This window comes from Calliopsis andreniformis, chromosome 3 (genome assembly GCF_051401765.1).
Source record: "Calliopsis andreniformis isolate RMS-2024a chromosome 3, iyCalAndr_principal, whole genome shotgun sequence".
NCBI classification, from domain to species: domain Eukaryota; kingdom Metazoa; phylum Arthropoda; class Insecta; order Hymenoptera; family Andrenidae; genus Calliopsis; species Calliopsis andreniformis.
Window position 1 is genome coordinate 29,163,974 of NC_135064.1, and position 16,474 is coordinate 29,180,447.

The window sequence follows — 16,474 nt, forward strand, 5'->3', positions numbered from 1 at the left end:
CAGAAAGATACACTTTATTCCGTTTTGTACAATGATATACTCGATATACTTGATAGAAAGGTCCAATAATTATTCTTAACGAATGATAGGCAGCGTCTTCTAGAAAAAATGTAGAGAAAGCAACCGCTGTGAAAGGCTAGAAGTTCACGACGGCAAGTTTCTTAGGTCACCGATACCTTCGACCTAAACATCGAAACTCATCGCTAAGGTACTCTATTTCGTTTAGTATTTTTATAAAGGAGGAAAAAATTGAAAAGGTCGATAAGCGGCGGAGTACGGTGCAGCGCGTTACGTAAGAAGAAACATGCGAGAGATATGTGTTCCTTGGCTTCACGCGAACGTAAGTAGATGTTCTCCGGCAAACTTTCACCCGGAATAGCATTCTCTTCTCTACAGGCGGCTTGCACGATTCTCACGAATATTTGCCATGCACTCCGTTCAACTGCAGCCATATTTATACATTCGATACTCTGAATACCAAAGTATTCGTCAAATGCATTTCCAGACGACTTTTTGAAGTCGTTTTTTTTAATTTACAGATATGTATATCTAGCGTTTATGCATTTACCTGCTTTCATTCCTCTTTCCTATTCTCCCTTTTTCATCATCAATAGGAGTCGAATTCCCTGTTGACAAATTTTTCCTGTTTTGCAATATCGCATTTCGACTTAGCAAATATGACATTGCTGTCCAAATCCATCGTCATTATCTCCAAACTAGTTTATTTTTTACATGAATAGGACACTAGTTTCATAATGCATCTCGCTGTGACATGAGCGTAGTGTTTATGTTGGAGTAAAATTTTCTACCTATCTCTATTTCGTCCTCGGTTCATGTATTTTTTAGTGAAAGCAATTTCTCATTATCTTATGAATTATTTAGATTGCCGTTTTCAAATTAAGCAACAATTGTTTGGAAAAGTTTGTAAACGTAAAAACTTATCTTGTACCGTGTTAAAGTGAGTATTTATCATTCCTCACGGAATATAAGTTCAACTTGAAACATTTTCTTATGACCTCGAACAGAGGAAACCATGTGAATGATCCACTGTAAGTATAAAGTGAAAGTGCGGGACCTAGATCAATGGATCCTTTTTGAAGAGAGTCGAATTTCAAAGATCCAAACAGGAATGGAAAGATGAAGTGTATAATAATATCTATTGGATATTTATGCAAATATTAAAAAAAAGAGGGAAGATGAAATAAGCGAAAGAATCTAGTAAAAGTGTGTAAAAGTGACACGAATGAGTATTCGAAATAAAGTTTCAGTCTTCTTTCGTTATATTGAAACTGTGAAAATACTTTCTCAAGAAGAAAGAAAAATTCTGTGGAATTTGAAGTTCCGCATAAATAGCCGCTAAGATAGAAAACGCCTGATCGTGGATACGGTGCTTTCATGAAAGCTATCCCAAAATTGAACAAGGCTTACGAAGAAAAAATTTAGGACGGAGAGATATCGAAAGAGAGCAGAGAAGGCAATCGTAGTAAATACAAAGCTCGAAAAATTATGCGGCCCGTCTGTGGCGAATGTTAAGCGGAACGAATTAAAGTAGCGCGTCTGAATCTTCCTTCTAAAATGCATAATTGATGGGTGGGAAAAAAGAAGGAAAAAGAGGAAGCGGCGTTCCTGCTTTCTACCTCTATGCAAACTTCTCGTCCAATTATTCGGTCAGCATTTTGAGCAATACCGTTGAACGTACTCGGTAAGAGCAGCATTCAAATTAACTCGTTAGATCCTAGCGTTATTATACGGCTACATTCGTAGCTCTGAACTAAAAAGGAGGAAAAAAGAACGATCGGACTTCCGTTTGTAAATGATGTCTTCTTTTTACGAAAGCGGAACTTCCTGTAGCGGAAATTACCTCGCATTTTAACAAATTAAGTCACGTCCGGTGTGAAATTTTTCTTTCGGTCCAATGTGAATGTAGGATTCGCTAAAAGTACATTCCAGATCCCAGTATAACCCAGGTAGATTTGTTTTCATTTCATTATTCAGATTCTACAAACCTCCTAATACGTTCGCAAAGACAAAGCAGATGACCCCTAGAACTGGATACACTGCCCTTTCTGTTTTACAAATTAAATAAATTTTTATTCAGTCTTTACCTTTTGAAGAACACATACCTAATATATGTATATTTGTATTCTAGTTTCTTAATTTACCATGTTATTGCTACAGGAAGAACTCCCTATATTTGAATATTATTATTATAGCAGTATATTATACGAAATGGTTGCACGTCCGTGGAACACCTATGGTACTTTCATAGGTACCACAGGGTGGGAGATCATTTACAGTTCCCGGTCGCTGACGAGGACGTGCCGTCTATAGGAGAAGAACGCGTATAGAAGGACAGTCGCGACAATAAAATAGAAAGCTAGTCGAAAGATCTTGACTATCTTGATATTGGCTTCGTCCACGCAATGTTTTCTAGTGCAGGCAGCCGCACACAGGACGTAACTCTCGATGTCGATTTCCGTGGCAAACGGAAATGTATCTTGGTCTTCTGGGGTGAGACGTTTCTGGAGCTGGTACACGCGATTTCTCTCTGCTGACCATGGTCTCGATGAAATTGACTCAAGGGATCGAAGTGCATTACGAACTCTCTCCTGCTCTTGCAGAAACCTGTGAAGAAGCAAAGGTTTTTACCTCGACGACTCATCTTTTTTCCCCTTTCGTCTAATACCCCACCACTTCTATTACACCCTACTCTTCGATTCGCATTTATTTCTTGCAATGGTAGATCCCCTCGTCCTGTTCTCCTCGTTTCTCCGCGAATGCGTTTTACCTCGCGAATATTTACTGCAAAGGTTAACTCACAACTTTTGAATTGGGGATGGGTCGAACGAGATCCTGACGTCGCTTCAAATTACGCGAGAACTTTGATTCAAAAGCTATCGATGACTTCGTCGTTTCAATTACAGAAAAACAAACTTCATTCAACATCTATTACTTAAAATTGAATTAACTTTCGTTAATAAGTTTCACGTCTTTTCGCGTTTCAATATTTTCTGCACTTTATATCTAAAATAGTGTATGTCCACTTTCGCGAATGTAGGTTAACAATCAGTTTAAGATATCATCCGTGATCATAGATTTCCGATGATCGGAAGTAAATGCAGAAGTTGTTGAATATCGTTTCACTGCCCGAGGTAATAAGGATTTCTATGCAGTAACCTCGAGATATTTGCTTCATCAGATTTACGATTTACTGAAGAGATACCGAATGAAATTTACGAGCAGATACTACTTCCTTGAATGCATCTCTTTTTACAATACGAACAGTAAAAGGCATAAACTACATAGGTACACGTGAAAATTAGGTCTTTTCGTGACGATAACCCGTTGTATTTGATGATAACGAATGTGCCAAGTCGAAGGATTTGAATAAGTCGAACGTAAATGTCTAGTACCGCTTTAGCAATATCCTCCGAAACTGTTGGCTTGGTCCAGGAATCGCGTACAAGTTGAAATTATAACGAACAGTTCTCCATAGCAAAAGAAACGTATTTCAATGAGAGAGAGAGAGAGAGAGAGAGAGAGAGAGAGAGAGAGAGAGAGAAGCTGTCACGAATTTTCGTAAAGTTTCACAAGTCGCTGCAGAACCAAACTCGCGATTTTTAAAAGCAATCAGAGACCAAGTCCGTAAGTTTCCTCGCGAGAAAAACGAGTTCCCTTTCGGCTGTTTGTCTTTTTGTCTCCCTTTCCCTCTGGTACTCTGCCTGTCCCGTCGAATACCGTGGAAAACCTGTTTACTTTGGTATTCGGCTAAATCGTAGTTTCAGATAACTTTTACTTTTTTACGATTGCATCGCATTTGCCAAGTGTGCCGCGGTCTTTTCCACGGCGTTGCCGTCTGCAACTGAGTGCATCCGGTGCGCTTCCACGAACACTGTGATCAAACTTTTCTGAAAATCTTCTTCAATGGTTCTTTCCGGGAAGTTCAGCCACGGATTTCTCCGTCCTCCTCATCCTCGGGATAACTCAACTCCTTCTCTTGCAAATTCTTCCTCGAGGATTGCTTTCGAATAACTGTCTCGAGGTTTAAGCCGTCGCGTCGCAACGCGGAAATTGACTAGAAATTGTGAATGGACTAAACCCTCGGAATCTAATGAATAGCCACGAAAAATCCCACAATCACGAAAATCAACTCTTCTGACTGAGATTTTCCGATTGATGCGAATTCAATCCTTCCTTGAGTACGCTATTCAGTCTACCCTTTCACCAATCGGTGTATCAACACACTCCCTTTAATGCTATATCGTAAATTTTCAGTTCTTTATACCTCTTCTTCGCTCCGCACAAGCCGAGGATCGTGTCGCAAAACATGGATGGCAAACATTCAAAGAGCAGTACCAGAATCCAATGCACATATGCCACGGTCGTCATCCCGCGCAGCCCAAAACTCGGGTATGTAAACTTTCGATTGCCTCGTCCACCCTTCTTAACCAGGTCGCCCCACGTACATCCGATCGGTACCGCATTGTACACCACAGTCCTCCTTGCGTCCTTCCTACAACAGTCAAAAATCCAATCATATTTTTTTCAAAGCGACACGTAAGGCTATTACGTGGAATTCGTAAAGCATTCCACCCGTATCGTTCAATTGTTTCATCATTGGCGTAAATAAAAGCTGATCCCTTAGCTTAAAGGGTAGATTCTTCAACGCGAACACGGCGTACGGAATACGTGACGAATTTAAAACTCCATTTCGTCATGGAGGATCACTCTGTGGTAGTTGTACTCCACCTTCTACAACGGGAAGCTTTCTCTTGGAAAAAGCAACGCGATGTAAAGCGGCAGATGCGAAGCAGCAGGACAACAATTCGTTCTTTCCTTATCGTCGCAATGTTATCGTCAGCTACCATTTTGCCGATGTAAAAAGCGAAGATATACACATTTCAAACGCTTTACCCTCCGAATGAAACAATTTGCATTTTTCTCGCAGCAAAGAGAACGAGCCTCCTCCTACACTGGATTTATTTCTTGAATCGTTTCTCTATAGACCAAAAATTACGCAACGCACACAAACTACCGATTCGCTAACAAAATGTTTGCTGACGAGCTGGGCTGTGGAATTGTGTTGACTTTTAGAAAACTTTGCAAAAGAGGGGGCAAGACGGTGAACTTTTGTTTAGATTGAAGCACGATGAATTCGGCAGTGAAAGCTAAAGGAACAAGCGGAAGTAGAAAATTGTGATTATGACTCTTTTCACATTAACAAGAGATACAATTCGCTTCGAATTTCTACGTAGATAATTGCGAGGCTTTTCGTTCTCATACCGCACGTTTTTAATGTTCCAATTGTCTGCAATTGTTTTTACTGTGTTATGCCGTAACATGTAAAACGCGCAAGTTTCTGAGTATAATTCTTCGGAACGATAGCCAAGGCTATTTGAACCAGTAAACCGCTTTAATGCGACTGCTCGATGTTGCTTGCCCCAAACATTACGCGTTTAAGCTGTTACCTTTACCTGGCCCTTTCAAAACAGGCTCACATGCTCTCATGAAACGAAACCGCGTTCATTTAGCGTTAACTTTAATTGCGACGTTTCATAGCTGTAACAGCTGAATAGGTAGCTATAGGCGCAAAGACTCGCGATTTTCCCCTCTTTACCACCTTAAACGATCCACGGTGAACTGAACGTACCATTCAACGCACAGTTCCTTTAGATATTATCTAACGCTCCCTTCATGGATATTTCTTTAATGGTCCTTTACCGTAAATATTCCCTTCCTGTCTGTTTAACCTTACGAGTTTGCCAATTTACGTAAGATCGCGTAAGATACTTACCGTGTAATCTTCTCTCTTATGTCAATTAACTTTCTCTGCTTTTAATGTGCTCAACCGAACGTAGCGAGGGAGAAATTGTTTTATAACAGACTTGCTAACTGTTACGTTTAGTCCACTAGAGGAAAGAACATTTCTGAACGCTTGGCTGCTCGAAATTTATCGACATTTCTTCACGTTTAACGTTTTCTTGCGTTTATTTATTATTCTCTCGTAAACAATCTCGCATGAGTCACTCTTATGTAATTCCTAGATTTCCTTTCGCGGGATCAACGACGCATATTCATACAGTGAGAAGTATATTTCTTTCCTCCTATTTCTAATGTAAGAAATAAAGGTCGAAATAAAGGTCTGCACTTCTATAGTAGAAAATTACATTTAAACGGTACGGGCCGTGACGAACGTTTTTTGCCAGCTCACCTGATCGGCAAGCAAGCTCGTTGGAAAGGTAAGTTGAAATGTCATAGGTAAGAGAAAAATGAGTAGAAACTTACAGAGTAGATCGGTCCCAAGCAGCGACGATGAGAGTGTTGACCGCACAATCGACTGGAATGATTTCTGCTTGAAAGTCAGAGTTGCCCAGAGTGAGGCCCGCCCCCACAATGAAGGCAGTTGATCCTTTGAGGCTGTCGACAAAACCGGGCATAGGATCGCGGTAAGCAGGAGCAACCAGCGGAATCCGCACCAGGGCGATCGGTCCATCAGGTATGCGTTCGTTCTGCACCACCTCGTTGATCTGACCCTTATGTCGGAAAATCGTCGAGATAGCGGCCGCTACCTCCAATCGAGGTAACTCTTGGCAAAATTCAAAGACCGCGTCGTGCGGACCAGCAGCGTGAAGCACCACGCTGACCCGCTGCAACAGTTCCTTGTCCTCCTTCTTCATGCCGAGTCCATCGTACAGTAAATTACCTTCCAATGCTTTCACGCGAGAAATCGCGTTCGGCTCCTGTTGCCGTAACCTCTCGAACCTGCAGCAAACGAATAGGAAACACGTCGTTTGTCGGGTTGGACCTCGGCCAGCTTTAACTCGAGTATCAAATTCGCCAACGCTACGAATTATAGAGTCGTTTCAGTTCATAGAGTTCAGAGAGCGCAGAGACCGTGTTCAAATTATTAGCAGTGAAATTCAGTGAACCTAACAATTCTTCCTACCTATACAGAATTCGGAAGTATTATTTTCCAAATTGTAAGACGTCCTTCGTTACCTAGTATCGTGTTCCTTTTCATTTTAGCACCGTGACAAATTGCCAGAAGTAAACGCTTCTCAATAACGACTAAGGGCGTTTCAGGCAAACCTTTACCACACCATTACAAACAATCACCGCTCAACTATCCACGTCGTAAGAAAAAATCTACTATTTCATCGACGAATGGTCGAGACCACTTGATACTCAAGGTAGATAACTTGGAAATCACATGAAAAAAAAAAAGGATTTACCGAGGATCGATCAAACGCAGAGGTTTCTCTGAAAAATGTCAAGTTGATAGACGAAAGTTCTCTTTTCCTAATTGCAGCGGAAAAGCCGACGACACGGCGAGAAAAGCGTACTAATGAAAATAAATTTCCTCGCACGAGTCTAGATACTTGGCCGCTCGTTGCCGCGGTTTAGTTTTGCCTCGCGTGTCTTACGATGCAACCGGGATCGTTACGGTGGACGATCACGTAACACCAGCAATCCAGTTTATACGTCTACGGGTGTGTATATACCGTAGCTGTACTTTCCTCGAGATTGTTGCGCTTCGTGCTTTCGAATCAAAACACTAGAAAAAGGAAATGTCGCAACCCTTCAGTCGAGTAAACGAGAAGTCCATAAATTAGGCTGCAGTAAATGGTTCATTGCACGATTCATTCAATTACAAGAGTTTTTAATACTATTCAGTGAAATTACCTTCAAATTATCTTCATTCATTTTTATTTTTCGTTATACGTAACGAATGAATTTGTATTTGAATCGCATACTTTAAGTAGTAAATAGATTTGTTCAGGCCTTAGGGGTAACTAAGGAACTCTCAATGGATAGCTACACCGCATACGCCGGTGAGTCTAATGAACTCCTGATTAGAATGGAATGCTTCACTATCTGACGAATAGCTGATTAAAGTCAGACACAGTAACTAACGAATATGCAACGCAATATGCAACCGCTAGCTGATTGCGGTACCATGATACGTACGAGAACGAACGATCGAACGAATGAGAAATACAGATGAATCAAGAATAGAAGAAACAAACTTGTTTATTACAGAAATTTCCATATCGAACTACCTGCAGCTCTTTGTTGCATGTGCGTTGACTTCGATACGAGCCAATACTAAATGCTAATATTTTCTTCCATTTCTTCTATGGAATGATTTCTACCGCTATCATCGGTACTAAATATATTTTCGAAATGTCCTGAGAATTCACTTTTACGATTATGACTTGACCACAAGAGTATTCTATTTATTTGTCTCAATTATTTATGCAAACCTATACATCTTTTGCAGATTTGATTATCAATAAGAAAACATTTATGCACTACACATACATTCCGTATTCGTATAATTACTCCATATATTTTAATATCGTTAACGAACAGTGCAAAGCTATGAATTACGGTTAAATTTCAATTGAAATATCTCCAGTTTACACGTTGACCATTAGTTCGAATGGAAAATTTCACTTGCAAATATTATTATTACTAATTATTCTTTCCAATAAGTTTGTATTTATGAAGTGCAGCACTTGAATATTTGTGCACTGTTTAATACTGTGAGGTGTCTCTCAAATTGAACCGAATAAAAGGATCGACTCGCATCGATCGAATAGCAACCGCAATGTTCGAATGGAATTCCGGGGAGAGCACAAAAGACGTTCATACCGAGGCGATAGGAAGATCTGCTTGATCCTGTCCTCTTTATTGAATCCATTCCGGGATCTGATCACCGCGTACACTTTGACGTCGGGGAAGGAACGAAGGATCTTCTCGATCAGCGTCTGACCCACCTCACTGGTGGCTCCTGTTAGCAGGAGATCGCGGCCCGCGTACCAATCGCACAGAGACATGCTCATTGACTGACTGATGGAAAAAGAAAGCAGGCTGCTCCACGCTGTAGCCCACTCACCGATCGCTATGCTACCGGCTCCCTTTTACCATTCCAACGTCATCGCGTACTAGCGTTGGATCAGGGAAAATCGACCCAAGCGCCCCTATAGTGTCTGCGGTCTTGCAAAATCGAGGAAATTGATTCCTGAGGTCGATGCTCCGCTGACGCGCGAACAAACTGCTCCTTGCCAGGGCGTGCTTTCTCTCTTCGGAAATTTTCATTCCACAGATTTGATAGGAACTCCCGATGCGTCGATTCGTTCGAGAGTTCGCAACCAACAACCCCGAAACAATACTTTTCTCGAACATCGTCGAGGGAAGTAGCTTTATTCTTTCGCGTTCTTTCTCACCGCTGGAACTACCAGCAATCGTTTCTCCAGTTTATTTGCAAATTTAACGAGTACTTAAGAATTTCCAAAATTCTTACTTCTCTTTAAAGGGAATAAGAATTCTTTTGGAAATGTATAATGTAAAATGAGTAATTTTGTACTAAGAAACGCGAACTAGAAAGTCAGAAATATTAAAGTGGTACACCGCCGAATTTGTTCGCTATATTTGGCGGACTAATGTAGAAGGAAAATGAAACAGTGATTAATTTGCATTGAAACAAGGAGAAGAGACCAGTGCACGTGTGGCATCAGAAAGCAACATCAATGTACCGTGCGTATCGATGTCGCGAAGTTGAATAAAACCTAAGAACGTTCGTATCTGTTGACTTTTTACCTTTCCTACTAGTCAACGCACGATTTCTCCATAACATTCCCGTCAACCATCCTTTTCCTTCTTCTCCATTTATTTCCATTCATGAATATGTATATTTTTCCCGCGTACCCGAGCGTGTTTTGCCTCGTAGCAGTCTGTTCGCTATACCCCAGACCGCGCTAGTTATGCGTTGTTTGCAAATGTAAAACCGAACCAATTTGAAAGAAACTGCGCAACCAACGGTATGAAAGATGCGTCGACGTTCTGATGGACATTCGTTATCAACGAACGTCGATACCCATCTCTTCCTGCCTATCGATGACATTGTTTACTTTCGTCAGCAAAGCGCTTCACTCTACCACTCATTTTTCTGACATCTTTTTCGATATCGACGGGCTTTAATTTCACCACTGATCCGACCACTCGCGTAAAAACTCGGACGAAAAATAATGGAAATATTAGGAAGTATTAACTAGAAAAGATTTGAGAATCTTGTAAATAACAGTCACTTATAAATGCTCGCGTCGCAAATTATAAATAGAATGATATCGATCGAACTAGAATCGGTATCGCAATTACCGTAAGCGCTTTCAGGATTTGCAATTCTGATGGCGCGCCCGAGTCGATATCGATTGCTACTTAATAGAACCTAGCTGTCCGAATTTGGACTGAACGAGATTAGAAAATTTCTACTCTTACTTGTGATCAGATACTCGACCGAAAGTCGATTAAATAGATGGACTATACCTATATGAAGAAAAAGTTTCGAAAAGTAAACCAGGATGCGGCATTAGAGAGCAATTAACGAGTCAGCTCGACGTGACCAGGCACGAACGTAACCAACTATTTCAGTCTACTATCGATTACGAAACACGAGCGTGCAATTTCGAAACTACGTCATAGTTGCGTGTATTAACGCGTTAAAAGAGAGGCGAGAAACGATCGTGTTCAATTTTTCAGGATTCATTTCAGCGACGCGACATTCAGGCTTGCGTCGAAATTATTGCTTCGGTTGACGTGACGGTCTGCGAGGTAATTAACGTAAATTAATAACCGTTTCGATGCAACACAAAATTACTGTGCATATTATGTAACCGGAGGAAATATCGTAACTGGACGGCATAATGGGATTCTGTGACATGCCACAAAAGCGAGACAGTTCATGTCAGGGCGCGTACACACAGGAGCAAACATTTTTAATCGTCGTTTGTCCCTGGTAATTCCATTCAAATGAAAAAACGAATAATAGTCATCCATTTGTGTATCTGAATTAATCATTTTTTGGTACATTCTTTAGATTAGCAAATAATTGAAAAAACATCTATAGAGGTATGTGCAGATATTGATAAGAAATATGACAACGAGTATGCGTGAAAAGGAATCGCAAAAGAAATGAAGATGGAAAGGGAACCAAGTTGCACGCAACATTTGAATTTGTAATCGAATCCAATTGAAACTGTTTAACAGGAAAAATCGTACAAATTACTACCTTTGTACGACGATGTCGCGTGTACACTGTACGAAGATGTGATTATGGGCTGTGTAGTAACGGACAACTGAAAACACGTCGCGTTCCAATTTAACCAACACAATGTGTTTTTCTCAATACTTTTGATCATATAAGTGGTTTTCAGGTCAGGTCGAGAGTGTGATTGGTATTTTCAAAACTGTAAATCCAATTGTGCGAGAGAGCTAGTCGATTCATTGACTGAGGTATATGTAGCTATTATATTGCGGTTTCAAAAGTTCAATATATTAGGATTTGTAAATTACGAATCGAACAATTGTAAAGATTAGTGCACACGTATATATGCGTGCGAAACCAAGCAGGTTTTGCGATTACTGTTACATTTCGTCCGCAATATCTCGATGAAATCGACCCTTGGTCTTTAATATCTGAAACTCCATGGATTTAGTGTTTCGTAACGTTGAATGTATACGCATACATAATGCTCTTCTCAGTTCTTTTCCGCTAATAAAACCTACTTTATTCTACGAAAGAGCCAAGGAAACAATCAAAGTTTTAACAAGCTAAGAAGAATGTTAAAGTTATGTGGTTAAAATGAAAAATGAAAAAGGAGCTTTTCGAAAACATAGACATCAGTCGAGATTTGAATTTGTAAGAAGCTCGGAAAAGGCTTTCCCAAGATTATATCTTTTTATAAAAAGGGAGGTCTGCACAGAACACGGAAGAACAAATTACCAGTGAGTTTAAGAATTTCCCCTGAAATAAACTGTACTGTAGTAAAGGTGAAAAAAGGGTACTACATTGAATTAAAGTCAAGGCGAAAGTATGGCGTGAATTTTTCCAAAGCCGACCAACATTTCGTTCTAGCTCAGGATAAATTTTCCATCGAGAATGGTTTACGATGCAAAATGACCGACTCTCTTTCAAGCTGCTCTCGACGAGGGCGCTCAAAGGCCGGAAAAGGGCTAATAGCGTACAAAAGTAACGACGTCCTTAAAGCCGCCTACGCATCGTCAGCCTAATTCCTTAAAGTGCTCTCCCGGTACGTTAAGTCACTTTGCCACGTGCTATGACGCGCGTCCCTTTTTCCACGTTAGATGTGATTTTCAATGTTTCAAAGAAGACAATTATTCAATTTATTTTCGCGAATACTTGTCCGATTCTGCTACATTGCAAGATAGAAAAGCAACAAGTTATCGGTTCATCGATCACCTTCTCGTAACTCTAACGAGATTAAAGTTCTGTAGCCTACAGGATTTTTTTGCTTCTTCTTTGCTATCCCCATTCATGGCCATTATGCTAAATATTGCGAGCCATGGGAGAGTATTGTTTGAACTGTCGAGATGGGTTACTCGCAACGGCAAACGAGAAATGCATGGAATCGCGCGATTATACGGCAAGATTAAAATTTGAATTGTGACGGGTAGAAATTTCAACGTTCCACGACCCATTCTAAGTATCTGCCGCTTTCTAAATGGCATTAATGCAGTTTACGAAGCCGAAACACGTTATCGTGTATACGCTAACAATAAACATTCGTTCTTACCTTAGGTAATCTATTTGCACAAATAGCCGCTAATTTCGTTTGCTTCGATATGACGTGGGATGAATTGCAAACATTACAGTACATAGATATTGATTTGTTGATGAACGGTGAACGGTTAACTGGAATTAATATTTAGACTCTATGTACCGTGTTAGTATGAGTAATATAGGTACTTTGACGAGTCTCCGCGCACCCAGTCTACGTCGTACGACAGATTATACAACAAAACTTTGTATCGTTAAATCGTTTCGATAACAATTAGTGTGCAAATTGTATGAATTGAGGTAATTACCTACACGTTCTGAGTATGTAAATAAGGAGATCGAGATAAATAAACTTCAACTTAAAGCTGTACAATTAGCTGCTATGACTGTAGACATTAAATTATTTGAAATGATAAAAAGTATCGTTAGAATGATTCTAGGATCGATCGCGGGACGACTTCCTAACGACCTTGTGACCGTATCGACGATGATCTCGATGACGCTCCTCGTCTCCGTGACGTTAGACTCGGCCTTGACTTCTGACAATACCTCTTCTAGAGCAGAGTTGACGACGCATGCTCTTCGCTCTGAGTCGTAAACGTAACCGAATTTACAAACGCACTCGTAACCAGCTGGCATATTGATGCAAGTCTCTCCCTCTTCTGACGAACAATCGTGTTCACCACGAGCACATTCGTTCTCATCGACGCAAAGACCATATCTACTTGACCATTCATAACCATGTTCGTAGCATTCACAGCTGATGTTTATCTGATTCGACACTAGACTGAGAAAATCGTGATTGTTTTGTCGAACTAATATGCATCTTCTGTGCGCTGCAAAAAATTAGAATAATCATGCCAATTAATAATGCAAAGCTGTAACAAATGTCAGAGGATGAATTGCATTTGATTTTAGTAATGTCACTTTTAAAGAAAGGAAGACAAATATTTTTCTTAGCAGTTCCTTTAAAAAGGACCAAATGATTACGGTGATTTGTACATACCCGCAGAATTACCAGCATAGCAAGGATTCAATTCTGATTGATAGCAGTCGGTTAAATATCGTACATGTTTCATAGGACAACAGTGGTCAGGGCAGAAGCTATAAAGGGCACAGGCATACGGTTCAGTGTCATCAGCTCGAGCATCGTGGTTGTGACCTCCGTACTCGATTTGACAATCTGCGTGATTACCACAGGGTTCTCCGAAAATGCTTAATTCTGGTACACCGAGCATCGTATACCAGCACATATAATAACTGACGGTGGTGCGCCACTGAAATCGTTCTATCGAAAGAACCATTCAAATTGTTTCCCTAGTTAAAGTCAATTGTCTCACTAACACAGATCCCAATGCATAAAGAAAGATGGATGCTCTTTACGATGAAAAGTTAGGAAAAAATAATTTCTATGAAAAAAGTTGAGACGTTCTGACGTAGAAGAGATAGAAATGATGAAGGGAGACATCTTCTCGAATATTGATCGTTAACTTTTTTTTCTTGATTAAAAGGTTTGCCCGAGGGAAAATTAGGCACTTGCCTATAGGACCCTGAAAAGGAACCATGGTCAGATTGTCACGTCTCTGAGCCGTCTGACATTCCTTCTGAACGGCCATGATCTGCTTGGTATTGTTCATGACATCCCATTTCTGCTCATTCATAATAGTGACTGTGTCGTCTTCTCGCTTCAGGGCAGTGAGTTTAATGATCCTTTCGAGATATTTCAGACACGTGACAAAGCTCGAATCGCAATGCCTGCACACATAAAAACCTCGACATAGTGGAATTTCACATTGGGATTCGTATTTCGATGTCCGTTACCGCGGCATTCCGAATACTTTAAGTGATCACAATTTCGCTGAATTAATGTTAGAAGTTGCCTTGCGAAAGTTGAGATGTTTCCCGTTATACGGTTTAAATGATCGAATTTCCAATAATAGATCATTCGGTTCGGACAGTTGATTTAGGAGAACAGTAATGAGGCAGTTGCTATTACTAGTGTTAAAGTTAACTAAAAAGCCACCTAATAACATACTCGGCGAGAACTTGTCGAAGTACTACATGCTCCACAATTTAGTCGGAAAATTCTCTAGCGTACGTAGAATCGATTCAGGTGTCGACTGTAAACGGTCTATTGTAAACGAATTAATTAAAGAGAAACCGAGGTCCGCGCATGCAGAACGCGTTTTGCTTTGTACGACAATATTGTCTGACGTATTGTCACAACATTATCGATATTTGCCGTAATAGCCAAACTGTAAATTCCTACAAATCGATACATCGAATCGTTCCAGCCCGCTACCTGGTTTTAATACCTACGCACTTCCCAATGCAAAGACCTTAACGGTGGTCTAGGAAATTCCTCGTAAAGTCTAGTAGGCGAATCCTCGAGCCTGTTGTAATAACGCCGATCGTAGTCCTGGAATTTGTGCGCTCGGATATAATAGGCGACATCACGGATAACCTTGTTCGCGTCCCAGTTCGCGTCCCAGTCCTCCGTTGCTTCCTCCACGTCCGGCACGTCGGTTATTTTTATGTCGGGATCCATAACCTGTTCCGTCATTGGTACGTTCCCAATTTCCTCCTCTTCGTCCCTCTCAGTTTTCTCTTCGACCGTCTCCGTCGTCGGTACCGTAGACGGCAACGTTAGCTTCTCCGTCGAGCAAGATACGCGAAGAACGTACAGATGAAAAAACGCCTGCAAAATTATTTTCATTATTTCCGCCGTCCACGTTATGTTGATTCTCCTCTTTTCACATAATCTAATCCAGTTCGTTCGACGTAAATACTGTTCTTTGGAGAGTTTCTTTGATTAGTTTTGTAAACCGCTGACAACGTCCAAGAGTCGAAAATTGCAAAAACTCTGAACAGTTTAGAGAAGTTTCTAGACAGTCTGAAAGCAGGAACAGATATTCCAGACGAAAATGGCTATTTCAGGTAATTCTGATGCTCGATGTTTAAAACGGATCGAAAATATCGAAGTTTCGAATCGACGACGTCGAAACCTATTTGGTTGAGTCTTGTTCGACATCGCAAAGGTAGTCAGTTCTTGCGGACGTATTTCGTTCTTTTCTCAGATTGGCGAGCAAATGTTGACCTAGTTTCAGCTTCGGATTGGACGTTACTCGCTCTTCTGAAACTGCTGACTAGAATACGCGATGAGCTAAAAGTTAGAATGGTTGTTGCGCCACGCCGCCTTTCTCCCACGAAAAGGAGGACCATTGACCATCGAAATTTCATACTGAACGTACAATCTCTGTATCTTCAAATGTATCATCTTCATATACTAAATGTTTCACTTGTGTCGCGTGAAAAGCGTCTTCCTTCGCTTACTACATTATTCTATTATCTTCCTTTGCAAGTTTAATAACTCGAGGGGAAATTCTATGGAAGAAATAACTTACAACTGCAAAGTAAGATAAAGATAAATTGAAAATTCGCTGTTCCCGAAAGTGAGGACATTTGTTAGAGTCATGAGAATAAATCCAAAGACGCGTTTCTGCGCAATGTGCTGGGTGAAGCGTACCTCTTTCGAGCATCGCAGCAATCGAATCACTGTTTAATTGGCAATTCGAGATAAGATTGAAATACAGCGCGCAATCGATGCGAAAGGAAACGCTATCTTGGCGTCGCGTCGTGTCGCGTCGTGTCGCGTCGTGTCGCGTCGCATCGCCGAGATCGATCTAATGGGACAGTGCAAAACCACATCGAAAATTCGATACCACCGATTCTAGTTGATTCCAGTTGTGCCATAGGACAATAACCTGGAACGAGAGAAGCGGTTTCGCTAGGAATTGCATTGAAAGAGGAAGTCACCTTTCTCGGTGCACCGGGAAGTTTTCGAAATTGCCTCCATGAGTAATAAATAATTTGTAAATGGTGCTGAACGGGTGA

General features: G+C 40.8%; 2 protein-coding genes across 4 annotated transcripts in view; one reads left to right on the forward strand and one right to left on the reverse strand.

Moving 5' to 3' along the window:
- LOC143188601 (zwei Ig domain protein zig-8-like) overlaps positions 1-16,474 on the forward strand; it is a 126,370-nt gene that overhangs the window by 25,346 nt on the left and 84,550 nt on the right. For 2 of the 3 annotated variants that reach the window (XM_076392923.1, XM_076392924.1), the window contains exon 2: positions 4,276-4,410. The exons of the other annotated variant lie outside the window; for it this stretch is intronic. In XM_076392923.1, the coding sequence (XP_076249038.1) occupies positions 4,276-4,410 (135 nt within the window). The remainder of the gene's footprint in view (positions 1-4,275; positions 4,411-16,474) is intronic. 3 annotated transcript variants of the gene reach the window in all.
- LOC143188728 (uncharacterized) lies at positions 12,748-15,296 on the reverse strand. The gene is made up of 6 exons (XM_076393144.1): positions 14,896-15,296; positions 14,121-14,335; positions 13,587-13,868; positions 12,940-13,416; positions 12,889-12,897; positions 12,748-12,824 (listed from the first exon to the last, which is right to left on the reverse strand). Exons 1-6 carry the CDS (start codon positions 15,294-15,296, stop codon positions 12,748-12,750), a joined length of 1,461 nt encoding a protein of 486 aa, XP_076249259.1.

Excerpts from the sequence above, each read along its gene's own strand:
- LOC143188728 (XM_076393144.1), bottom strand. The coding sequence starts at position 15,296 with ATGAAAATAATTTTGCAGGCGTTTTTTCATCTGTACGTTCTTCGCGTA. Across the intron at positions 14,336-14,895 it reads TTGCATTGGGAAGTGCGTAG|GCATTGCGATTCGAGCTTTG; the intron begins GTATTAAAACCA and ends TTATGTGTGCAG. Across the intron at positions 13,417-13,586 it reads CTATGCTGGTAATTCTGCGG|CGCACAGAAGATGCATATTA; the intron begins GTATGTACAAAT and ends AATTTTTTGCAG.